Below are 26,710 nucleotides of genomic sequence, written 5' to 3' on the forward strand. Positions count from 1 at the left end.
AGGTCACAGCTCTTGGTATATGCGGTTCTGTTCGTTTTAGTTGCAGGATGGTTCGCGGACTTCAGAGATTGATTTGTTGTGCCCATGGTTACCCTTGTCTTTGTCAGACCTTCTTGGATTTGGTCAAGTGGAAGAAATGACTTACTCGAAGAGGGACAATTGGGTTGGCATCTGGTCCTCGATTTGCCTTTGAGAAATAGTAGTAAGTATTTATATGCGAGGCATTGCATTTCACATGGCTTATTTCATTTAATTTTTAAACTGCATATGAGGCAGGTCAACTGGCATCTTTTTTTTTTTTTTTTTTTTTTTTTTTTTTTTTTTTTTAAGATTTTATTTATTTATTCATGAGAGAGGCAGAGGGAGAAGCAGGCTCCCTGCGAGGAGCCTATGTGGGACTCAGTCCCAGGACCCTGGGATCACAACCTGAGCCAAAGGGGTGACGGGCACTGAGGGGGGCACTTGACGGGATGAGCACTGGGTGTTATTCTGTATGGTGGCAAATTGAACACCAATAAAAAATAAATTTATTATTAAAAAAAAAACCAACAACCTGAGCCAAAGGCAGATGTTCAACCACTGAGCCACCCAGGCGCCTTGGCATCTCTTTTTACCGATGAGGTAATTGCCTTGCCCAAGCTCACGTGGAAGAGTACGTTGCAGAGCTGTGATCCAACCTCATGCCTTTTTAACTCCAAAGCCATACTTTTTTTTTTTTTTTTTTAAATAAACTCTACCCCAATGTAGAACTCAGCTACCTTGAGATCAAGAGTCACATGCTCTGTCCGCTGAGCCAGCCAGGGGCCTCTAAAATCCATACTCAAACCTCTACACTATTATCTCCATGAATTCATATATCCAAACATATGGCTATAAAATTGTGCTGCTAGTCTTAACTGAGTTAAAGATACTGCAGAAATATTTTACTTTTATATGTACAAGAGCATCCTACATATAAAGATCAAGCTCAAAAGCCGGTAAAAAAAAAGAAAGAAAGATCACTTGAACTAACTTCTCAGTTCATCCCAACTCATTAATCATCATCCCACCTAACATTTGTTGAATACTTAGTATGCAGACTGCACTGATCTAAGCTTTTGATCTGATCTTCACAACAATCCCATAATGAGTTCCTAATATTACCTGCTTTTAACGTCTAAGAAAACTGAGGCACTCAGGTTAAGTCAGCAAAGGATGAAGCAAAGAAAGACCAGTGTTTGTTCTGATGCAAATTGGCCCCAACTAGCACATTTAGCCTAAACAAGAAATGGTCAGACTCCTGTGCCACAACTAAAATAAAAAGCCAAAATTGTACAAATTGTATTTTCAAAATAAAGTAATGCTGGTTGTAGTCTCAATAACTTTATGTTGCCAGAGTTGTCACCATTAGCATAGCACCTTCACTAATGAAAGAATTAGAGACATATTTACCTTTTTTTTTTCATTCACCCAATGACTGGGTCAATACACATGAAGAGAAATTGTTGAGGCCCAAATGTCACATCCTTCTAAACATTCTATTTGAATAATTGATAATTACCCAGTTCTCTATGATATGTTTCTCTTGTAGATAAGGTTGACTATATAATAAAAGGAAAGCTATTTTAATACAACATGCAAACTGTATATTTCAGGAAAGTTATTTATTCTGGGCTAAGCCTATAAGCCTGCTGGTAAGAGTAAGTGCTATACACATGGCTTACTCTGAAGTAGAACACTGGTTGAACCTCTTGGGACATAAGGAAGATAACAGAGCTCAAGATAGTACAACTTAAATACTTAGTTTTGGAAATATGTAGTCCTAGATCCTAATTCTCCCATGGCACCTAAAATATTTTTATCATCTATAAAATGGACTTAGATCTTTCATTTATTTGCTATCAGGTCAAATGAGAGTGATTGAATAGTTTTCAGACCATAAGTTTTTAAGGAATCACCTGGTATCCTAAAATACAGATCCTGATTTAGTAGGTATAGGAATGAGGCCTGAGACTGCATTCTGATAGGCTCCCATAGGTACTGATATCTATGCTGCTGCTGCAGCTGCTGGAACATCACACCTGGAGTAGCAAAGGGCATAAACTAGGAATGAAATTCTTCACCTATGTTCAAGGATATAGATTTAAAAGTTTGACATGTTTGGGGGATGTCCATTCCTCATCTAGTCATTCACCAAATGGGTATCCATTATGCATTCGTCTCTGAAGATCAATATTAAGGAAAGCAGACAATGCCCTGCCCTCATGAAGCTTCCAGTCTAGCAAAGAGCTGGATATTCCGCAAAATATGACAAAATTCAATATGCAAAGGGCCCCTTGCTGACCTAGACTCAGCCTTTAGCTTCTAGGCCCACTTGCCGGAGGCTGGGTCGTCCCCTCCGCTGATTGGCCGGACCGGCTTCAGGCCCCAGCCAATGAGGCGGGGGCAGTGAGTGGCGGTTGGTGGAGGCAACCGCGCTGTTGAGGGGCGATGGCCGGGGCTGCGGGCCGCCTCCGAGGCCGTGCCCTGGGGCGCTTTCCGCTTTCCCTGCCCGTGGGCGACGTGAGTATCTCTGAGGTTAGAAACGAGACCCCTTTTTCCACATTTTAGCGTCTTCCTCACCCCCATCCCTGGAGGGGAGAGGCAGGAATAGTGGTAACAGCTAATATTTATCAAACCTTTGCCATTGGCCAGTTGCTATATCACAGAACCGTGTGACTGTTGAATCACTGAGCGGTGCAGTGGGTACTTAACCCACTTAACAATGACTTCAGAGAAGATAGAGGCTGCCGAGGTCGTGTGGGAGGAAATCCAGAGGGCTACCTTCAAATCCGGGGGCTCTTAGGACCTTGAATCCTCTCCACGCTCCACTTTGTAAACTAGAGCGCTTCTTAGCAGGTGGCTCATATTGTGCTGGGTGCCTGAGTGGGGATAGAAGACCCTAGAATCCTGATGCTTATTAAGTTTTGGGTTTTTAATAGAGAAAGCAACATGTGCTAAAAGCGTTTGTGGGAAAGATAAACACGAAATTCAGGAGAGCTGCTGTCTCTTGGGATGGTCATACAGGAAGCTTCCATCAAATCTTGTTTTCTTTCTTAAACCCTAAGGTGGGAACCTATGGATGTCTATTGTATTCATTCCCTTTCTTGTTTGTCTGAAATACAATTTTTTTTAAAGATTTTATTTATTTATCCACAAGAGACACACTCAGAGAGAGAGAGAGAGAGAGAGAGAGGCAGAGACACAGGCAGAGGGAGAAGCAGGCTCCATGCAGGGAGCCTGACGTGGGATTCGATCCCGGGTCTCCAGGATCGCGCCCTGGGCCAAAGGCAGGCGCCAAACCGCTGCGCCACCCAGGGATCCCTGAAATACAATTTTAAAAGGAAAACATGCACATGGAAAATTTCAGAGGATGAAGTGTACACATCAAAAAGGAAGTCTCTCCCACCCCAGATTTCTAGAGCCCCTCACTAGGAGCAGCTGTTAGCAGTTTTGTGTGTATCTCATACATTTTCTATAGTACCTACAAACACATGAGGGTTGTTTTTTTTTTTTTTTTTTTTTTTTTTATCTCCTCACAAGCGGATCTTACTATATACAGTATTGCACTTTGGATGATTTCCTTTTTAACCTCATTAAACTTCAAAAAAAAAAAAAAAAAGCCTTTAGCCTTCATTAGCCCTGTGATCAATATAACTTTGCTGGCAAGATATTCCCAGGGCTGCTTCTGATATGAGATGTAGGTCACGGCTTCCCTCACTGTGTGTTTGCCTTTTTCTTTTTGCATATCCTTCCTGTAGGTTCCAAAAAATTAAAAAATAAAAAAAATCTTCACCAAATTAACTCCCTCAAGAGTACAGGAGAAAAAGAGCCATGGCAAATAGAGTATTGCCTGGAACTGTTTTACCTTTCCTGAACATTCTTACTCATATTCTGAAGTAAAATCCCACATAGAGCCCACTACTGCTTGAAATTAATTTGCTGAAGAAAAGTGGCAAAGAGAAGTGAGGATTCATCTTCTCACCTTGCAGGAAAATGCCCAGCTTCTTATCAGTGAAGTAACAAGGGGAGAGAACCTTGTTTGTTTTCAGTTAGGGGATAGCGGGTGTCAGACATTATTATTTTACCTCTTCTAAAAATCCAAGGTATTTTTTTCCTTTTAAAAAAATTCTCCCAATCACGCAACTCTTACATGGAAGCACTAGGGATTCCATTCCAGGCACAGCTAACTCCAAAAGTCCTGTCGGATTGGAGAAGATGTTCCCTGGAATGAATTCATTTGCTCATTAAGCTGCTTTGCATGGCCCATTGCCTCTACCTCCAATCTCTTCATCTCTGGTTCTTGTCAATCCCCGCAGGAACTGTGTCCTTCAGACACAAGCCTCCTGGCCTTTTCTCTCCTCTACCTGGAACACATTTCCCTAGCACCTTCCTTGAGTATTTTTGAAAGTGAAATTCCTGCAAGTCGTGTTGCCGACATAGTCTGCAGGACAAATTTTTAACCAAACGGTGCTTGACATGGCTGATTGCCAAGCCCTGGGCATTGAAATGACTGTCCTGAAGAGAAAAAGGTCGTCTCAATATGCATTTTGGTGACGCCTGTATTAGTAAAGGTTCTGTGTTTTGATGGATTGGCTCTCCAAGAGCTTCTGTGCCAGCGCGCTGGGCCGCAATGCGGTCTTGCTCGTGGCCTGGAGGTCCAGTTGGCAGTCTGCGTCTCTGGTCACCGGATAGACAGAGCTAAGCAAGGGTCAGCGCCGGGGGTCCGAAAGCGACGGAAGCTGCAGCTCCCGGGGGGCGAGGGGCGGCTGGGCGGGCGCAGATCCGACGTCACTGCGGCGCGCCGCTTCCGGTCCCCAGCTCCCGAGCGAATGACTGCTCCCTCGGTGGGGCGGGAGCTGGGCTTGCTGCGACCCCAGGGAGCCCACGATCGCGCCGCCCCAGCCAGCGAGTCTGCCAGCACCAGCGTCCCGCCGGCGCCTGGGACCATGGCCACCGACTCGTGGGCCCTGGCTGTGGACGAACAGGAGGCGGCGGCTGAGTCGGTGAGTTGGCTTCAGGCGTAAATGGGTCAGGGGGTCAGTTTTGGCCGGGGAGCACCCTTGTGTAGGACACTCGCTGCTTTGGCCAGGTATAGGATGCGTGTGAGGCTGGAGCCTGAACCTTGAGCTGGCTTTGTTTATCCATCCGCCTCCTGGGTTACATAAGAGCAGGTGAGTGCTCCCATGGATCTAGCGCCCAGCCGCCTGTCTTCTGGAATCAAGACTGATCGAGATTGCGCTCTCCCCACTTGGATTATAATCTCCCTGTGTCATTCCCTACCTCTGGATTGTGAGCTTCCTGAGCTCTGGGACTGTGGCTTACTCATCTTTGTGTGCTTCCTTACTTGCTTACTGATGATGAATGAACGACTCCGTCGGCCCGGTAGTCAGTAAATCCTCTTCTCTGATCACCTTAATTTTGTTCTGGGCTTTGTACACAGTAAGCAAGATATGACTTAAACATGACTATGTAGAATTAATTCCTTCCACCTAAACACTCTTAAGTTCTGATAGTGCTTTGAACCTACTTCTGTTAGTACTTCTGTGAATTTCTTGAGAATAAGGACTCTTTGTCTTATTTTTATACAACTGATAATAAATTATATGCACGTAATTCAAAGAGTCAAATAGTTTTGAAAACTGCTTCCACCACCACCAATTTTTCCTTCCCAGAGAAAAACTAATAGTTCTCTTGAAACGGATATACATCGTTGACCTCCTTGTTCTCTAAATCACAGGGTTTTGCTAGTTCTTGAATTTTCAATTTTAGGTATTTGCTGATTTTAATTCTTTCCTCGATCCTTTCTCCACCACACACGCACACCTTCCCATTCCTTACCTTTTCATTATATTGTAATTTTAGTTAGATCAGCATTTCATGTTTATCTTATTAGTAACTTATGATACTTTTACTTTCCTATAAAGTTTTGTTTTTCCTTGGAATTTATAAAAAACACGCTTCATGGTTTTTTGTTTTTTTGGGTTTTTTTGTACTTATCACCAGTTCAACCTCAAGCACTTTGCTAATTGTTTAGTTTATCTCAGGATGTTCAGACAAATTAAGTATTCTATTAATTCAGGGGGCCTCGGTGGCTCAGTCAATTAACCAACTGACTCTTGATTTCAGTTCAGGTCACAATCTTGAGGTGGTAAGATCCAGCCCCATGTGGGGGTCTGTGCTCAGTGTGTAGTTTGCTTAAGATTCTCTCTCTGGCCCTTCCCACTGTTTCATAAATAAACAAAAAAATTATTATTTTTAAAGATTTTATTTCTTATTCATGAGAGATACAGGGAGAGAGGCAGAGACATAGGGAGAGGGAGAAGCAGTCTCCCCACAGGAGCCCAATGCAGGACCCGATCCCAGCACCCTGGGATCATGCTCAACTACTGAGCCACCCAGGCGTCCCTAGAATCTTTAATTTTTATTATTTTTTAAAGATTTTATTTGTTTATTCATGAGAGACGGGGGAGGGAGGGTCGGTGCAGAGACACAAGCAGAGGGAGAAGCAGGCTCCATGCAGAGAGCCTGACATGGGGACCCGATCCTGGGTCTCCAGGATCATGCCCTGGGCTGAAGGCAGTACTAAACCGCTGAGCCACCTCGGCTGCCTAAGAATTTATTTATTTATTTATTTTTAGAATCTTAAATTTTAAAAAAAAGTCTATTAATTCTATTTCCCCCAGGTCTTCTGGCCTACTTCATACTGGACTAGTTCTCCCTAGGTTTAGAGCAGAACTCATTTCAAGGACTAGAGAGGAACAAGACAGATTTCCCTTCACCTTCATTCTGAAGATTCACTCCTCTTCTCTTGTACTGGATCCCCTCCTTTCTGTATCCTCTCTTCATCTTTCTTGATTTTGTGCAACCATCCATCCAGCTTTCTGGAGTATATAAGTTTTTTTTAAGATAATATTGCATTTCTGGAAATAATTATTTTGCTCTATCACTTGGATAGTGGTATGGCTCAGTCTAGAGCTGCAGGTTGGGAATTAATTTCCTACCAAATTTTAAAGGCATTGTCTCATTGCCTTTTAGACTTCTTTATTGGTTATTGAGATGTCTGAGACCATTCTGATTCCTGATGTGACCTGTTTTCTCATTTGTAATCCATAAGAATCTTCTATTTGTTTCCAGTATACAGAAAACTCATGATAATGAGTCCTGGTATGGGTCTGTTTTCATCCACTTTGGGCACTGGATAGGTCCTTTCTTTTCTTTCAATTTTATTTTTAAGTAATCTCTACAACCAATGTGGAGCTCAAATCCACAACCCTGAGATCAAGAGTTGCATACTCTTCTGACTGAGCCAGCCAGGCATTCCTGGGTGGGTCCTTTCAATCTGGAAAATTCTTGTCCTTAAGTTATGAGAAATTTTCTTGAAAAATTTCATTGTTGATTTCTCCTCCTCTGTTTTCTCTTTGCCTTCTTTCAAGAATTCTTACTACTTGACTGTTGGACCGCTTGGCCTGGCCCTCTAAAATTTTTAAGTCAAGTTTATTGAGGTATAATTTACACAGTGTAAAACTCATCCTTGTTCTGTGAATTTTGACTAAGGCATCCAGTTGTGTAACCACCACCACAATCAAGATACAGAACAACAACAACAACAAAAAAGATACAGAACTTTTCCACCACCTTCAAAAAGTTCCCTCAGGGATCCCTGGGTGGCTCAGCGGTTTGGCGCCTGCCTTTGGCTCAGGCCATGATCCTGGAGACTGGGGATTGAGTCCCACATTGGGCTCCCTGCATGGAGCCTGCTTCTCCCTCTGCCTCTCTCTGTGTGTCTTTCATATGAATAAATAAATAAAATCTTTAAAAAAAAAAAAAGTTCCCTCAAACTTTCAGTCACTCCCTTCTCCCTTCCTTTTCTGGCAACCGCTGGCTTGTTTTCTCTTTAGATTTGCCTATTCTGAACATTTTATATAAGTAGAATCATACAGTATGTGGTCTGTTGTGTCTGGTTGCTTTCACTTAGCATAATGTTTTCAATGTTCATCTATGTTGCAGTAGGTATCAGTACTTGATTCCTTGATATTGCGAAGTAATATTCCTTTGTCTAGATATATCACATTTTATTTATCCATCAGTGTCCACTGATGAACATTTGGATTGTTTTCTACTTTTTCATTATTATGAATAATAGTGCTGTGATTATTCATGTACAGGTTTTTGTGTGGACATATATTTTCTTTTTTTTTTATTTTAAAAATATTTCTATTTATTCATGACAAAGAGAGAGAGAGAGAGGCAGAGACACAGGCCGAGGGAGAAGCAGGCTCCATGTGGGGAGCCTGATGCGGGACTCGATCCGGGGTCTCCAGGATCACGCCCTGGGCCAAAGGTGGCGCTAAACTGCTGAGCCACCCGGGCTGCCCATAAATTTTCAGTTCTCTTTGGTATACACCTAGAAGTGGCATTGCAGGATTATATAATAACTCTATGTTTAACTTTGAGGAATTGTCAGACTTTTCCAAAGTGGTTGCACCATTATATCATCCTTAAAATTACTATGTTCTATGAGATTAGTATTATCTATGACAAGCACCATCATGTAGAGGTTAAAACCTTAACCTTTATAGCCAGATGGTCTAGGATTTGTATTCTAGGTCCATCACTTACTAGTTATATAACTTTTGGCACATTGCTTGACCTTTCTATGCCTCGGTTTCCTTATCTGTAAAATGGAGATAATCATAATACTTACCTCATTGAGTTATGGACATAATTGTTATAAGTGCTACATAAGTAATAGTTATCTGTAATCCACAGTTTCTTTGCAGAAATATTTTAAATTGTCCATGTTTTACGGATTAGATAGTTGAACCTGGATAAGATTTGTGCATATACTTAACACATGCACATGTAAATTAGATCACAGTATTCCAAAACTGAGCAAATTGGGTAAAGATGCCTCTATTAGCCTCTGCTTTATGTAACTCTCACTGAGGATACCCACAGAGATTGTGTGACATAGGTGACAGTAATGTGTGTGGTGCAAATTTACTGCATTTTAAATATTTATTAAGCTTCATTCCTTATTCATTTAAGAAAATACTAGATTTCATTTATATTTATTTCCTCGTTCTCCAGTGCTCCTCTCTTTGTTGCCCTCTGTTCTGTTGGTGATTTTGTTTTTAAGATTTTATTTATTTATTCATGAAAGAGAGAGAGAGAGAGAGAGAGAGGCAGAGACACAGGCAGGGAGAGAAGCAGGCTCCATGCAGGGAGCCGGACTTGGGACTCGATCCCTGGTCTCCAGGATCACGCCCTGGGCTGAAGGCAGCGCTAAACCGCTGAGCCACCGGGGCTGCCCGAGCCACCCTGGCTGCCCGCCCCCCCTTTTTTTTTTTAAGATTTTATTTATTTATTCATTAAAGACAGAGAGAGAGGGAGAAAGAGAGAGAGAGAGGCAGAGACACAGGCAGAGGGAGAAGCACTGTTGGTGATTTTTTAATTTAGACTTTTCCAAAGTCTACTTCTCCATTTTGCCTAAGAACCCCTATTCCATATAGTTCACTTACCATTAAAGCTTTTATGTCTCAAGAATCCTTTCTCAAGTAGCTTTTGAGCAAAATGCAGTGTGTAACTGTAGAGCTTTCAATTATTTTATCTTTAATATATCTTAAAAGCTAAAATATTAAAAGGCATTGAAAGAATGTGGATATTACAAAGTGGATGTTTTTGCTTTTTTGCCCTTTGGTTAATTTCAAAATGGTTTCCAATGAAGCTGCAAGAAAAATTGGTTTCTCCTTTTTCACCCAAGCAAATAAAGGTTATCTAACCTAACTGTACTTTCAGTCGAAGTTTCAGCGTTCAGTTCACTGACACTGTACTCGGTAATACAAACTTCACTGTCTTTGCTTTATAGGCTTTGAGATCCTTATAGCCAAGAGAGGGCTGAGTTTATTTTTAGATTCTGCTGGAACCTCTCCAGAATCCTGATACATTGTAATCAAAACATCTATTGGTTTCACTTACATTGTTGCTACCAGCTTTTTACTACATATTGCATTTTAGTTATTTTAGTTATTACTTTACTCTGATAACTTCAATTTGAACAATATATCGACAAAAGAATGGTTTGCCCTTTTAATCATTGATTATTAAAATGCTTTAAATTAATAGGTGTTTGTAACTCATTTATGCCTCAGCCCTATCATTTGTTTTAGCTAGCAGTTACCACCCTAGGAATGAATACTATTAACCTTACTGTTGTAAATATTGCAAGTAAGTCAGGCAGTCTTTCTATATGTTTGTCTATCTCCCTCTCTGTCTCTCTTCCCCCACCTCGCAGTCTCTCCTCCTCTCCCTCTCAATAGACCTGGATACTACATTTAAACAAGGTTTGTTGGTAGGATGCGGACAAGTGCTTTAGAGAAGACTAAAATACACTGAACACCTGCTGTATGTCATGCACTGCGCTCGTCACTTCATATTCATTGTCTGTTAGTGTGTTTGCTCTCCTGTGAATTAATGAAGGATTTTTGCTGCATTAAGAGGATTTCCTTTTTTGCCAATTTCCTTTCTTGCCAGTCTCTCCAGTATGTTAAGCCCTACTTCTCCCTCCTAACATCAAAGCAGAGATACCAGAAACTCCCTTTTGTTTCCAGCAATAGAAATGCAGTTCCTCCATCCCAACTAACCACCCATTAAAACATTTGTTTCAAATGTTGCCTTTTCCCTTTCTTGGACTTAAGAGGAAAGAGAGAATGAACCTCAAAACATAAAGAACCAGTGTGGATGTGCTTTAAGAAATAGCCATTTTCATTCTTACCCTTCACCAGATGATGTCCTAAGCTCCACTTAATATTTTGTGATTAGAGTACCTTTGTGCTAGACCCAAAAATTTAAAAATTCCTATCTTTAAGGTATAATCCCCCCCCCAGCTTTAATGAGGTATAATTGACAAATAAAAGGGTATTTTTATTCTAATACAGGAGATAAGTCCCACCAGGATATGTCTAACAGTGTTTGATCAAAGTCCTAATAATTCTTTCTTTGAAATGTCTCTTTGCTCTGTCCCTTCCTTTGTATTCCTACTTCAGATTGCTGGGTATTTTGATTACAGTGTGCCACATGCTCCAGGCTGTTCTCAGTTAAAAATATTAGACTTCTATCAAAACAAGGCAGTGTGTGAGTGTGCATGTCATGTTGTGGTCCTGTGGCTCAAATATATTGTGCAGCATAACTGATTCCTACCCGCAGATGCTTTTCGTTGCAGCCCTCCCACCTCGATGTTCTGTCTGGCGTTTTCCAGTATCTTGTAAAATTTCCTGTTGTTGGAATATGAGAGAATGACAAATGGTATTCAACTGAGAGAGTCTTTGTAATCAGGGCATTAAGCAAACACATAAATTGTAATTTTCTCTAGGGACTGTACTTAGGAAGTATGAATTTTGAGCCATTGTGTAACCAATTTTTTCTACTGCTATGTTTATGGGAAATTTTTGTTTATTCTCACTGAAAACATTTAGTCAACAAAAAGAGCCCAGCAGAACAATTTAATGAGTAGGTCTTGAGAGTGGCTCATTTCTCCCCAGCTTCACTGGGGAGGCTCTGTGATTCAAAATATTTTAAGTGATTTCCTGACACTTTCCCCTCCTCCCCCCATATTCTCCATTTAGTTGAGCAACTTGCATCTTAAGGAAGAGAAAATCAAACCAGATGCCAATGGTGAGTAAAAGCTAGTTTGGAAACAAATGTGATTTTAGTATTTCTTCTTTGACATAGTAACTGGAAAAAAAATTATACATGTACCATGCAAGGGGCTGGCAGATACTGGCAGTCATTTGATTTGGGAACTAAACTGGATTGTTTTGCTTTGTGTTGTGCTTAAAAATAAGCATGAGGATGCCTATCTGACTTATAAGTTACCAAATTTATTGCTGACCATGAAAATATACAATAGACAAAGTATGAGCAACCTGAGAGTTAACCTATTATTCTGAAGTCGTATCTACCCCAAATCCAAGATTTCCATTAAATTTTTGTTGATACACTTAATATTATTGGTGGTGGGGAGAATAGTAAAATTTACCTCATTCCAAATTCATTTACAGTCTTTTTCTATAATTTTTTCTTACCTACAAGTTGTTTGTACATTTCTTTTAACAATTTATACTCCTAGAATCTTAATGACTTTATAGTGTAATATACTGATATGTGGTTTGCATAGATATTCCTCTGTTGAGCATCAAGGTGGTTTGTGAGCATTGCCTGCTGTAATCATCTTTCTGTAACATTTCAGAAATATTGATGCTATGAGGGAATGTATGAGAGACTCAGAATAGGAAAGAACTAAAATATAAGCAACATTGTTTCACACTTTTGTTTATTTAAGAACAATAAAATGCTTTATCTGTGGCTTGGTTTCCTCATTTATTTTTCTGTTCCCCAGCCTTTACATTTCTAGTGTCTCATAGAATTTGAATTGTCTCAGCTGTTGGGTATGGGATGTGATATTGAATAACAGCGGCCGCTTTTTGTCTGATAAAGGTGCTGTTGTCAAGACCAATGCTAATACAGAGAAGGCAGATGAAGAAGAGAAAGGTAATAGCCTAGAGCCATACCCACGAGGTTCTACAGTCTTAATAGATTATTACAAGGCTTCGTTTTTATACCTAACCTGGCTTGGCTTTAAAGGGAGTCATAGTGCTAATAAATGCTCAACATAGTTGGTGGTGGAATTCGCATTGTTTACATTTTAGAGAAATTTTATTTTGAACTTACGAACTTCAGTAGCAGCATAAAATATGCCCTGAATGATCTTGTACAGGACACTATAAAAGAAATTTTAAGTTGCATCTCCATTGTCTAATAAAGTTAATGCTATTTGTACACATTAAACACATAACAATATATAGACTGCTTATATGATATTAAGATAAGAACTTTGTTAATTTCTGTTTTTTTTTTTCATCATTATGATGTGTTAGCCAAGCTAATAATTTTTAATTTTCCATTGAGCACAAATTGGGGAGTAAATACTCGGGCTTACATAGGAAGAGTAGATAATCTCTGGAAGGATGGTTGATTGGAACAGTCCTATAGAGGAATATAAGGCCCAAATGTATGGTATCAGTATCAAAAGCTTCCTCTTTAATAAAGCAATTTTAATTCTATTTATAAATCAAGGGACACCTGGGTGGCTCAGCGGTTGAGCGTCTGCCTTTGGCTCAGGGCGTGATCCTGCAGTCCTGGGATCGAGTCCCACATTGGGCTCCCTGTATGGAGCCTCTTCTCCCTCTGCCTATGTCTGTGTCTCTCATGAATAACTAAATAAAATCTTAAAAATAATTTATGAATCAAAACTATGATATATCTTGAATTAGAAGTCCTAATATAAATATATGTTAATGCTAAAGTGCCAATGAACAAGCGAATTCAGATGAGTTCATGGTGGATTTCATGGCCTTTTAAAATTCTTTGCTTTCTTCTTCATGACAGAGGACAGAGCTGCCCAGTCCTTACTTAACAAGCTGATCAGAAGCAACCTTGTGGATAACACAAACCAGGTGGAAGTCCTGCAGCGGGATCCAAACTCCCCACTCTACTCCGTGAAGTCCTTTGAGGAGCTTCGGCTGTGAGTGTTTACTTTCTGATTCTTCCCTTTGTGTTAGAGACCCCTAGGCCTATTTTTTTCATTACAGCAGAACTTTTTTAGCTAACACAATTTTAATCAAAGAATTTAGGTGCTGGGGGCTATAACATAAAATTTCCAGGTAATATGAATTGTGCTAAACGTGCAATTCAAGCATTAGTTGTAAATAAACTGTGTGTAACAACAGTAACAAAGAAAAAATCCTTTAGACTTTGGCATCCTTCCTCAACCAAAGAGACGGCAACTTTCATCTTTAACTTTTTTCTAGGAAACCACAGCTTCTCCAGGGAGTCTATGCCATGGGCTTCAACCGTCCATCCAAGATACAAGAGAACGCACTGCCTTTGATGCTTGCTGAGCCGTATGTGTCCTGATACAACTCTGTCCTTTTTAATTTTCCATTTTTTAAAACTTCTATTATTTAAAAAAAAAAACTATACTAGTAATACATACTTATTTATAAAAAGTTAGAAAATAGGGCAGCCCCGGTGGTGCAGCGGTTTAGTGCCACCTGCAGCCTGGCGTGTGATCCTGGAGACCCGGGATCGAGTCCCGCATCGGGCTTCCTGCATGGGGCCTGCTTCTCCCTCTGCCTGTGTCTCTGCCTCTCTCTCGCTCTCTCTGAATGAATAAATAAATAAATCTTTAAAAATAAATAAATAAATAAATAAATAAATAAATAAATAAATAAATAAATAAAAAGAAAATAAAAATAAGAAAAATTGTAATCTTCCCCCATGCACTATATTAACATTTAGAGACTTCTAGACTTTTTTTTTACATAAACTCACATATTTATACCTTTTCTAAAAAATAGAACCATATAAAATCTTTTTTAAAAAAAGATTTTGTTTATTCATGGGAGACACACAGAGAGAGAGGCAAAGACACAGGCAGAGGGAGAAGCAGGCTCCCTGCAGGGAACCTGATGTGGGTGGGACTCGATCCTGGGTCTCCAGGATCATGCCCTGGGTTGAAGGTGGCACTAAACCGCTGAGCCACCCGGGCTGTCCTCTGAGAAGCTTCTAAGTGATGCTCATGCTGCTAGTTTCAGACCACATTTTGAGCAACAAGATCCAAGAGTATACGGAACTTTTTATAAAAATTGGTCCCTCTGGGAATGCCTGGGTGGCTCAGCGGTTTAGCTGCATCTGCCTTCAGCTCAGGGTGTGATCCTGGAGTCCTGAGATCGAGTCCCATATCAGGCTTCCTGCATGGAGCCTGCTTCTTCCTCTGCCTGTGTCCCTACACCCCCCCCCCCCCCCCCCCCGTGTCTCTCATGAATGAATAAAATCTTAAAAAAAAAAAAAACTGGTCCCTCTGTTATATAGGATTATATAGAACTGTACTGCATATAATTCTAAATCCTGAAACTCTTTTCATATAGCCTAAAAATAGATATTTTCTTTGTTCTGTGTCATAATAGTGACTATTTTCATGATAAATAATGTCTCTTTTTAGCTTGACACTTTAAACATACTTAGGGATGCATAATGGAAAATTTGTTTCATGTTGGTCATTTGTATTTATAGATCTTAATGCTTTCATAGGTGCTCAGTTTTTAAATCATCAATATTAGAAGAGATCTGAATTATCTAGTACCTTTCTCCATTAATAAATATATATTGCGTGCAGGTATATAAGAGATCCTATTCTAGGCACTTGGATATATCAGCAATAGTATATAGTGTTAAAAGATATTAAGTTGCAAATGTAATTAATGCCACTGAAATGTACACTTAAAAAAGCTGTTTTTAAAAAAGGTGATAAAAAAATTTTTTTAATTAAAAAGGTGATAAATGCTAATGAGAAAACAGCAGAATACGGGAGATCAGGAATACCAAGGGAACTGACTGCAATTTTCCCCCAACATTATATAATGAAATTTGTCAAACAACGAAGTTGAAAGGATTTTTTTTTTTTTTTTAAGAATTTTATTTATTCATGAGAGACACACAGAGAAAGAGGCGGAGACACAGGCAGAGGGAGAAGCAGGCTCCATGCAGGGAGCCCAATGCGGGACTTGATCCTGGGACTCCAAGATCACACACTGAGCCGAAGGCAGAGGCTTAACCACTGAACCACCCAGGCATCCCAGGATTTATTTATTTATTTTTTTTTTGAGACAGAACTTGGGGAGGGGGAGAGAGGGAGAGAGAGAGAATATTAAGCAGGCTCCACACCCAGCACAGAGCCCCACCAAGGACTCAATGTCACAACCCTGAGATCATAACCTGAGCTGAAATCAAGAGTCAGATTTTGCTTCACTAACTAACCCACCCAGGCACCCCAAAGTTGAAAGGATCTTATAGTGAACATCCATATGCCCACCATCTAAATGGTATCAATAACACTATTCTATACTTTATCACATATCAATCCACCAATACATCATTTCTTAAGGCATTTCAAAGGTGATGTGTGAGCAAAGCCTTGGAGGAGAGGAGTTAGTTGACATATCATTTGCGGACAGTTATCCCAGCAGAGTACAAGCCAAGTGCAGAAACCCTAGGACAGGGGCATGGCTGGCATGCCTTTGGGGCTGCACCAAGGCCTTTGTGGTGGGGTGGTTAAGCGAGTAGCTAGTAGGAGGTCAGAACAGAGTACTACGAGGGAGCCAGGTCAGGTAGGACTTTGTACAGCAGAAGGATTTTCACTTTTAATCTGAATGAAATGGGGAGTGACTGGAAGGCTTTTGAGCAGAGGAGTGACATGAGCTGACTTACATTTTAAAAAGAATCACTGGCTGCTGAGTCAAGAATAAAAGATAGGGAGTGCTTTAAATCCCACCACAGTCCTCTTTCTGGTGCTCTGTGTTTGTGGGGCTACCCTTTGTAACTTTACTGTAGAAATCAAAGCTTCCTTACATAAACTAAGCTTTATTCTTCACTATTATTAACTAAAAGGATACTTGAGATTTAAGCTCCTAAACCATTTTTTTTCTTGTGCAGTCCACAGAACTTAATTGCCCAGTCTCAGTCTGGCACTGGTAAAACAGCTGCCTTTGTGTTGGCCATGCTCAGCCAAGTAGAACCTGCAAACAGATATCCCCAGGTAAGGGCTTGGTAAATTTGGATTTTCTGCTAACGTGTAGCTAGAAATTACATTTTCTGGATTAAAAGCCAAGATGCATATTACTTTTTACATAAGCTAGACCCCTTGTTGAGCCCAAACAATATGGTTGACCCTCTAGTAGCAACATACATCCTGTTCCCTTTCCATGGTTTGCCAGTTCTGAGATAATGCTGAGAACTTTCTAAGTGAAAAGGAAGCTAACCTCCACCTAGAATTTCAGATCCTTCCTCACATGTGGGTTTTTGTACTCTTGTGGCCAACAGCTATTTACAAGTGTCTTTACCCAGCCAGAGTTTTAACCCTTAAGAATTCTAACTTACAATTTGCAGCATAAAGAATCAAATGGCATGCACTTTAATTTACATACAAGTCCTGATAGTAATTCCCACCCACCTTGAGATCTCACTCTGCACTCTTTCCCTGCCAGTGTCTGTGCCTCTCCCCAACTTATGAGCTCGCACTTCAAACGGGAAAAGTGATTGAGCAGATGGGCAAATTTTACCCTGAACTGAAGCTAGCTTATGCTGTCCGAGGCAATAAACGTGAGTATGAATATGTGATCTGAATTCATTAAGCTAACAACTTGTATTTTAAAAATTTCAAAACCTCCACAGTAGTTGAAATTAAAAAAAAAAAAAAAAAAAGAACATGTGCCCTTCACCTAGATTTGAAAATTTAACATTTTGCCAGATTTGCTCTATCTGTAGAAGTGTGTATGTGTCTTGAGGGAACCATTTGGAAGTAAATTGCAGACACTGTGGATCTTTACTCCTAAATACTTTACCATGGCTCAGTCAGTTAAGCATCTGACGACCCTTGATTTCAGCTCAGGTCTTTTTTTTTTTTTTTTTAAGATTTTATTTATTTATTCATGACAGAGAGAGAGAGAGAGGCAGAGACACAGGTAGAGAAGCAGGCTCCATGCAGGGAGCCCGACGCGGGACTCGATCCCGGGTCTCCAGGATCACACCCCAGGCCGAAGGCAGCGCCAAACCGCTGGGCCACCGGGGCTGCCCTCAGCTCAGGTCTTCATCTCAGGGCCTTGAGTTCAAGCCCTGCATTGGTCTCCACAATGGGCATGGAGCCTACTTAAACAATTAAAAAAAAAATTTTTTTTTTAAGATTTTACCTATTCATGAAAGATAGAGAAAGAAAGAAAGAAAGAAAGAGGCAGAAACACAGGCAGAGGGAGAAGCAGGCCCCCTGCAGGGAGCCCGATGTGGGACTCAATCCCAGGTCTCCAGGATCAGGCCTTGGACCAAAGGCAGCACCAAACTGCTGAGCCACCCAGGCTGCCCCCCGCCCCAAACTTTTTTTTAATAAATACTTTAGCATGCATCTTGTAAGGACATCCTTCAACATAACCCACAAAATCCTTATCACAGCCAAGAAAATTAACAGATTCTCTAATAACTAGTATCCATTTTTATTTTTCCCCCATAGTCCCAAAAGTCCCATACTCTTTATGGCTATTTTTGAACCAACAACAAATTGGTGTGTATGCAATGCATTTGGTATTGTCTTTAAATTTAGAATAGTTCCGGGGATCCCTGGGTGGTTCAGCAGTTTAGCGCCTGCCTTCGACCCAGGGCGTAATCCAGGAGTCCAGGATTGAGTCCCATGTCAGGCTCCCTGCGTGGAGCCTGCTTCTCCCTCTGCCTGTGTCTCTGCCTCTCTCTCTCTCTCTCATGAATAAATAAATAAAATCTTAAAAAAAAAAAATTAGAATAGTTCCTTCACCTTCTCTTCTCCCTAGTACATTTGACTTTAAACAGGCCAAATCAGGGCAGCCTGGGTGGCTCAGTGGTTTAGTGCCGCCTTCAGCCCTGGGCGTGACCCTGGAGACCTGGGATTGAGTCCACATCGGGCTCGCTGGATGGAGCCTGCTTCTCCCTCTGCCTGTATCTCTGCCTCTTTCTGTGTGTCTCATGAATAAATTAAAAATCTTAAAAAAAAAAAAAGATTTAAACAGGCCAAATCAGTTGCTTATAAAATGCTACACATTCTGAATTTAATTGCCTGATTTCTTTTTAATGTTAATTAGAACAAAAATGTTCTAGAATATTCATAACTCTGGCATCTAATTTTTTAAAATTATAATTAACATACAGTGTTTTATTAATTTTAGCTATACAGTGATTCAGCAGTTCTATATTTTTCTCATCAAAGTAAGTGTAATAAATGTAAAGAATAATCCCCTTTATTTCACCCCACCCAACCTACCTCCCCTCTGGCAGACATGTTTGTTCTTTGTATTTAAGATTTCGCCTAGGGATCCCTGGGTGGTGCAGGGGTTTAGCGCCTGCCTTTGGCCCAGGGCGCGATCCTGGAGACCCGGGATCGAATCCCACATCGGGCTCCCGGTGCATGGAGTCTGCTTCTCCCTCTGCCTATGTCTCTGCCTCTCTCTGTGTGTGACTATCATAAATAAATAAAAATTTAAAAGAAAAAAAATATTTTGCCTGGTTTTTTTTTTCACTAAGCTTATTTGTATTATTCTTTTTTCTTTATTCACCTTTCCTACTTCTGTTTTGCAACAAATTAACAATATTTAAAAAGTGTTGTTGAGAGTTTGGCTATGAATGTTTTAACACAAACCTGTAACTATGACTCTCAGAAATCCACTCAGCATATAATGTCCTAATACCAACTTGAAGTTGCTTCTAAAAAGTAAGATTATAAAACTTAGTGGAAGATGATCATAAGACATTTAAAATTTTGCAGTTTGGGTTGAAGTTAGAATGCAACTTTTGTGGAAGGCAGTATTTGGATTAACAGAAGCAGCAGCATTTATTGGCTTTGAACTGAGTCAACATTTATATTTGGGCAAACTTTTGGCAGTGATTACAGGGAGCTTGTGTATGTCAGGTCAAGGTTGTAATTAAAGGACTTAAATTCAATGTATAAGTGCCATCTAATTAAAAATGAAAAGCCAAATCTCAGCTTCAGACTGTACATGGTCAAGAATGTGCCATAGCTCGCCAGGCCTTGTCTAGGGAAGCACTTCATCTAGGAGAGGCAGTAGGTGTTTCTTGGAGAAAGCAAAGCCATTCATGATGAATCCTATTTTCTGACCTGGGCAGGGAGTACATCAAGGCAACCGACTAGTTTGATGTAGATACTAGGGTAGCTGAGGGGCAGAGTGCACCAGAAAGAGCAGTGGAAGTCTGCTTGTGAGGAAGTGCAATCCTGGGCTGGGGGAATGCTGTTGCCAGAGAAGAAATAAAGGGGAGGACTACAGAGAATGGACAAGAACGCTACTGAAGAGACTTTCATCTTGTCACTGTTTTTATCCTTATTTTATCTTTTCAGCATTATTAAATACTATAGTGATATAACCTTTCCTTAAGATATTAATGCAAACATCAAACAATTGCATTAAAATACATTATGCCTTTAGGTTTTCTCAGAGAGGAAAGCTGAACTTACCATGGAAATACCCACAGAAAACATCTTGTCTCCACAGTGGAAAGAGGTCAGAAGATCAGTGAGCACATTGTCATTGGCACCCCTGGGACTGTTCTGGACTGGTGCTCCAAGCTCAAGTTCATTGACCCCAAGAAGATCAAGGTGTTTGTTCTGGATGAGGCTGACGTGATGATAGCTACTCAGGGCCACCAAGATCAGAGCATCCGCATTCAGAGGTAGGAACTCTAGGGCCAAGAGGAACTTCTCAGCTTCCTGATCTGCAGCATCTTCTCCTTTTACTTCAAACACCTCTTTAGGTTCTTTACTTTTGTACTTCCAGAAGCGTTTGTTTGATGGGCCATATCCTCGTCAGCACGGACTGTGGGTTGAGGAAGGAGATTTAGGGAATCTTAACACCAGCCCCATCCCTGCCCCATGGCTGCTCTCGCCTCCTCCCTGCTGTTCTCCTCCCCCTTCTGCCACTCTCCTGGGCATGTGGATCACCCAAGCCCGGGGCAGCTGTCTTCTGTTCCTTCCAGGGAAAGACTCGGGATCATGCCACATACCTGGGTCTTCCCTTGCAGGATGCTGCCCAAGGACTGCCAGATGCTGCTTTTCTCTGCCACCTTCGAAGACTCTGTATGGAAATTTGCCCAGAAAGTGGTCCCAGATCCAAACATTATCAAACTCAAGCGTGAAGAGGAGACACTGGACACCATCAAGCAGTATTACGTCCTGTGCAATAACAGAGATGAGAAGTTCCAAGCCCTGTGTAACCTCTACGGGGCCATCACCATCGCTCAGGCCATGATCTTCTGCCATGTGAGTAGCAGTGGCAGCAGCAGGCCTGCTGGGGGAGGAGCTGCCCTGGAGGAGGTGCCTGCCCCTCCTCACAGCTAACTCCAACTGGGTGCTGAGGAGGACCAGGGGCCCGGTGTGGCCAGAAAGGAAATGAATCACCTCCACCTGCCCCAGGGAATATTCTCCTCAGACTGTAATAAGTTAGGGAAAGATTGTGAAGAACTATACCTTCTTTGGTTGGTCTTCTGTGGTTCTTAGAGATTACTTGGAAAAAACTCTTAATAACATCCAATGAAATAAAACATTAAGAATATAGACTGTTTGGGAATGAAGATCTTTGGATCACACCACTCTTCTTTGCTGAATGCTAAGATGATTTAAGTAATTCATCCAAAAAAATTTTTCACTTGGCTAAAATTATTTGTGAAATTGGTAAGCCTATCCTGTTGACTGAACTCAGCAGGTCTTCATGTATTTTAATGGCAACAAGCCACTTTTTTGCAGGTTATCTTTTTTGTTTTTTAACAGGTATCTTCATTTAAAACCATTCTGTTCACTCCAGACCCGCAAAACAGCTAGCTGGCTGGCAGCAGAGCTCTCAAAAGAAGGCCACCAGGTGGCCCTGCTGAGTGGCGAAATGATGGTGGAGCAGAGGGCTGCGGTGATTGAGCGCTTCCGAGAGGGCAAGGAGAAGGTGCTGGTGACCACCAACGTGTGTGCCCGCGGTGAGCAGAGAATCTGTCCGCCAGGCCCTGGGTAGCAAGGGAAGTCCTCCTGTATGGGGCACTCTGCCGGTTCGGGGCGAGTCCACATGGGTTTGGTGCTGGCATTCTTTCCTGGGAGAGACTGGATTCCCCCAGCAGATGAGAACTGTCACAGAAGCCAGGGGCCCTGATGTGGTGGAAGGACAGGGACAGGCACCTCACTGGTCCAGAAGGGCACCTTCTCTTTGGGGCCCCCAGTGAGGTTCTGGCTGCATTATTGATGTCCTAATTCTGTTGGCACCCTGCCAAAGTTGTTTTTCCCCTCTGGATTCTGCTAGGTGCCCCTTGGCCCCAAATCCCAGAGCCAACCTGCCCGACTCTTCTTCCAAGTGAAGCTGGTGTATGTTGGCCTTGCTTGGCTGCTGGTGATTTTTGTCTCCCTTCCTGACCTCTCCACCTCTTTCATGCAGGTATTGATGTCGAGCAGGTTTCTGTCGTCATCAACTTTGACCTTCCCGTGGACAAGGATGGGAATCCAGACAACGAGACCTACCTGCACAGGATCGGGCGCACGGGCCGCTTTGGCAAGAGGGGCCTGGCAGTGAACATGGTTGACAGCAAGCACAGCATGAACATCCTCAACAGAATCCAGGAGCATTTTAGTGAGTGCCTGGGAGTGTCTCTGCTGGTGCCCTCTCCTTACAGGGGCGAGTCCAAGGGAGGGGGCGAAGGGTAGATTCTCCTGTGGCCCCAAGAAAGGCCTTTGTCCCCAACACAGTCCCCTCCTTCCCTACAATAGGGAAGTCCTCCAAGAGCACACCTGGCAAGTTTTCAGGGTCAGGATGCAAATCACAGTTCTCCCTTGGCCAGCCTCAGGGGCCTGGAGCTCTGTCCCTTGCTGGGCACTGGGAGTCTTTGGGCTTAAGTGAAAGGTCGCTGTGGACAGAGGCATGGCCCATCCCTAGGCAGGGCAGAACCCTGTTTCCTCTTCCTGTGCTGTGCTGTCCCTTTCCTAGGGGTGGGTCTCTGTGGTAGCCCCATGTTGATTTCTCTTTGAATTCTCATCTTCCTCCCCAGATAAGAAAATAGAAAGATTGGACACGGATGATTTGGACGAGATTGAGAAGATAGCCAACTGAGAAGCTCCACCAGTCACCAGTGCCCACCCCTGGCACTCACTCCACCTGCACGGAAGACTAGTGCTTTCACGACACAGGCCTTGACAGTTACCACAAAGAGGAGGCAGAGGAGAGAGAAACTACCTACCTCATTTTAAATTACGTTTGGACTAGACAAAAATTGTGCAAATGATGGGGGGAGGTAGAAAAAAATTGTTTATACAACTTTTGAAGATTAGGCGTGAATACACAGAAATTTACCTTTTGGAAATTCCGTCTTCATTTTGGCCATTTTCCCCACCTTTAAGCTGTAGCTAATTAATCACTTGCTCAAGATGCTTGTGGCAGCCCTTGCCACCGCCCAGCCAGAGGGCCACAAGTGTTCAGAATAGCCTCCAGACAGAAGAGAGTTGATGACAGACAGAAGCCCTAACTGGGATAGGTGTGTAAGCCAGCCATCACGTTTGGGGTATGGGATGAGGCCTGTGAGCTGGTGTTTTGGATTTGGGGTGGGGCAGCGCATCTGAGTGTTGTCAGCTCCACAGTAGGAAGGGATTTGCTAACCATGAGCCAAATTGCCACCCTGGGACTTTTGGTGCTTGCAGGTTTGTGTTGCAGGACCATGACCTGGTTTTCATCAGCAGGGCAATGTGTGTATAGTGCACATCTGATTATCAGTGGATCCCTTGCCTGTGCTTAAAGCCTGTGGAGAAGTCTTCATGGAGAGTTAAGTGGTAGCCCTCACTTACCATACAACCTGGGCTCACAGGCACTTGCAGCATCTTCTTTATAATCCCTAATGTCACCTTTGCCCCTTAGCCTCAATCAAATAAAAGGTGATCTAAGGTTTGGATCCTCAGTGAAAACTGTGGCTTCAAGTCATTCACAGACAGCCTGAAGGCAACTCCAGAAGTGAATCAGCAGTAGTCAAAAATACTTGCTTTGTCTCCAGATCCCAGAAGGCAACATTTGTCAGAGCTGGGGTATGATTTCAGGTATTTGATGTCTTGGTTGTAAAGTGATTTTGAATACGTGTTCACATTTCTTGGAATACACAGTGCAATAAGGAACTAGGACTATGGCCATTCACCTGCACAAAGCGGGAGTCAATGCCAAGGACTTGGCTCCCTCCTTACTGGGCATCTTTGTGCAGAATAGTCAGAACAAATGTTAGTAATGAACGCTTCCTCTTACCTGGCTAAGGCTGATGGTATCCACAGAGTTACAGAGCAAAGATGAGATGAAACCCCAGCAACATGAAGTCTTCTCTACCTCTTTGACCTTGATACAGAACGGGTACTTTGTCTAGGCCCAGGCCCGAAAGAGGGATTTTATGTCATTCTAATCCCAGACTATCCTTATAAGCATTTCCATGTTTTAGGGCCAGACTGGTTTCCTAGGCAGGGAAGGGGTCCATGCCAGCCTCCAAGTGGTTTCCTTAATCTGACATTAGATACAGAGAGACCAAAAACTGCCACTCCTGCCACATTTCCCCAGTGGCCATTCGTAGTCTTTTCTGATTCTGGCCAACTCTGACCCAAGAGAAGAAATTCTGTCTCCCACCCCCTGCTGGGCTGTGGACCAACCCTGAAATAACTAAAACAAAGGCAGGAATTAAAGGAGTATAGACTCCTTACAGGCTGCAGGCTGACTTACATTCCCTTCTTCCTGCCAACTGCATAGCCTTAAATCTAAGCAGCTAGGGGATGGGGCAGGGATGGAAGTACCAGTACATATTTTGTGAATCTTTACAACTATACTGTTCTATCTTTACCCATGTTTCCACCATCCTTGGAATTCTCCTAATAGGAGAAAAGCCAAGTACCCTTAGGTAGCTTATCCCTGAGAACACACAACCATATGCTTAGATTTGAAAGACCATGAGTCAGCCCTGGTCAAGTGTATGGTCAGGTGTCCTAGGAGGGTTGTCCTCTGGTCTGTGTTCCTCAGACACCAAAGCTTCTAATTTGTACAAGAAATGTCCTGATAAACCAATGCCAATTGAGTACAAGTTTAACAACAGAATAGGTCCAGTGTTTTGGCACTGCTTTAATTTCTAAAACAAATAAGGTTATGCTAGAGGGACAAATAATGTTCTATTCATCTGATTTCATACTTAATGCCCATGGAGGGGACAACTTCAGAAACAGCTGCAGTACCTTGAGCCTCATAGTTCATTAGTCCTATCCTAACCCACAGCATGGAGCCCAATGTAGGGCTTGAACTAACAACCCTGAGATCAAAATCTGACACCAAAAGTCAGACACTTAACTAACTAAGCCATGCAGGTGCCCCTCATTATTCTTTTCTGGTTAACTCTTCCACTCTGACCAGTGACCATTTTAAGACTTTCACTCACCTCAAACTTCCAACCCCATTATCTCCATACTTGGAGGCAACAATCAACACAAGGACACTCCCCCAAGCACACCTATCCTTCCCTTTCCCTCCTGTTACAACGGGAGAAGTCCCTACTATCTAAATTTCTCTACAAATGCACCCTCCTGTGGCTCTTTAAGGACTTGCTCCATCTACTCCATCTCATATTTTCTTTTTTTTTTTTTTTTCCATCTCATATTTTCAACCTCTCCCACCCCACTAGCGGGTTCCCATCAATTTTCCCTCGTGTGTGTGTAGTAGTATAATACACATAACGAAAAATAAAATACAAGTTTACCATCTTAACCATTTTTAGGTGTACAGTATATTAAATACATTCATAATGTACAACCACCACCCACCACCATCCATCTCTTGGATCTTGCAAAACTGAAATATACCTAAGGAGAGGGGTAAGGATGGGGTGGTGGAGAGGTGGACTCCCCACTTGGCTCAGAGCCCAACGTAGGGCTTGATCTCATGACCTGAGCCAAAACCAAGAGTCAGATGCTCAATCAACTGCACCACTCAGGGGCCCCAAAAAAACACATTATATTTGACCTGTCAACAGCATTTAACAATATAAACAGTCCCTTCCTCTAACCACTCTTCTGATGACTGAAGTGACACACACTCATTGGTCTTCCTTTACTCTGGCCATTGTGAGTGTTCCTCATAGCTCTGTTTTGGGTCATTTCTTCTTTCTCTACTGTGGGGAATCTTGTTCATTCCTCTGGCTTTCTTTCTGCTGACAATTCCAAAATCTATACCAAGACCCAGTTTTTGAGCTCCAGGGTTGTAGAAACAACTGCCCACATGGCACTTGCACTTGGGATGTCTTCAAGGAACCATGTACTCAGTATATCCAAAATTGAACCTATCATCTTGTACTACCACCAAACATCACCACTCAAAAAAACTCATGTTCTGCTCTTGGCTTTTCCTTTATCTCATGAAATGGCATTATAATTGTCTGTGGCTTGAGGCAGAAATCTGGATTCATCAGGAACTTCCTGCTCCCCAACCAATAATCACCAAGTCCTTTTGTATCATCCAATGCTATGTAACACATCACCCCAAAACAACAGCTCAAAACAACTTAGTCTGGTGGCTCTCCTGGTCTCTCCTAGGCTCACTTCTGCAGCTGTATTCCCCTGGCTGTTGTCTGGGCTCAGCTGAAACAGCTGGGTTCCTCCACATGGTCTTCCATCTTCATAATATGGTAGATGGTCTCTGGGTTTTAAAAAAGGAAAGCAGAAGTTCTAAGTTCTCTTGAAGCCTTGGCTTAGAACTCCCCAGTGCACTTCTGTCACATTCTTTTAGTCAAAGCAAATCACTAGGCCAGCGCAGAGATAGTGGGGAAATAAATAGCTTCTGATGGGATCGCTTGAAATATCTGTGGCACCACCTTCTATCAGGTTGAACCAAATGAAATGGGACTGTCGGACAGCTGTTGACCTATAAAAGTGGCACTTTCAGGATGTGTTTTACAGAGAAACTTGCTAATGTGTTAACGAATGAAAACATGGAATATGTTTTACACATATTATCCCCAATCACTTTTTCATACAAATTTTTTGTACTCATTATAAACTACTCTTTAG

General features: G+C 42.0%; 2 protein-coding genes across 7 annotated transcripts in view; one reads left to right on the forward strand and one right to left on the reverse strand.

Annotated features, from left to right (window-relative positions):
• DDX19B (DEAD-box helicase 19B) lies at window positions 1-23,593 on the forward strand. Of its 6 annotated transcripts, none has more exons than XM_072731541.1 (12): window positions 2,443-2,541; window positions 11,646-11,694; window positions 12,517-12,570; window positions 13,468-13,603; window positions 13,890-13,982; window positions 16,573-16,675; window positions 17,124-17,238; window positions 20,163-20,340; window positions 20,689-20,926; window positions 21,468-21,630; window positions 22,080-22,271; window positions 22,687-23,593. In XM_072731541.1, exons 1-12 carry the CDS (start codon window positions 2,470-2,472, stop codon window positions 22,746-22,748), a joined length of 1,455 nt encoding a protein of 484 aa, XP_072587642.1. In that variant the 5' UTR covers window positions 2,443-2,469; the 3' UTR covers window positions 22,749-23,593. The 6 variants fall into 6 exon arrangements, with proteins under 6 accessions (XP_072587640.1, XP_072587641.1, XP_072587642.1 ...); XM_026011658.2 differs by lacking the exon at window positions 2,443-2,541 and adding an exon at window positions 4,606-5,024; XM_072731539.1 differs by lacking the exons at window positions 2,443-2,541; window positions 11,646-11,694 and adding an exon at window positions 1-202.
• Window positions 1-26,710, reverse strand: part of AARS1 (alanyl-tRNA synthetase 1) — a 53,717-nt gene that overhangs the window by 23,197 nt on the left and 3,810 nt on the right. The window lies entirely within an intron of this gene.

Source organism: Vulpes vulpes, chromosome 12 (assembly GCF_048418805.1).
Source record: "Vulpes vulpes isolate BD-2025 chromosome 12, VulVul3, whole genome shotgun sequence".
In the NCBI taxonomy this organism is placed as follows: domain Eukaryota; kingdom Metazoa; phylum Chordata; class Mammalia; order Carnivora; family Canidae; genus Vulpes; species Vulpes vulpes.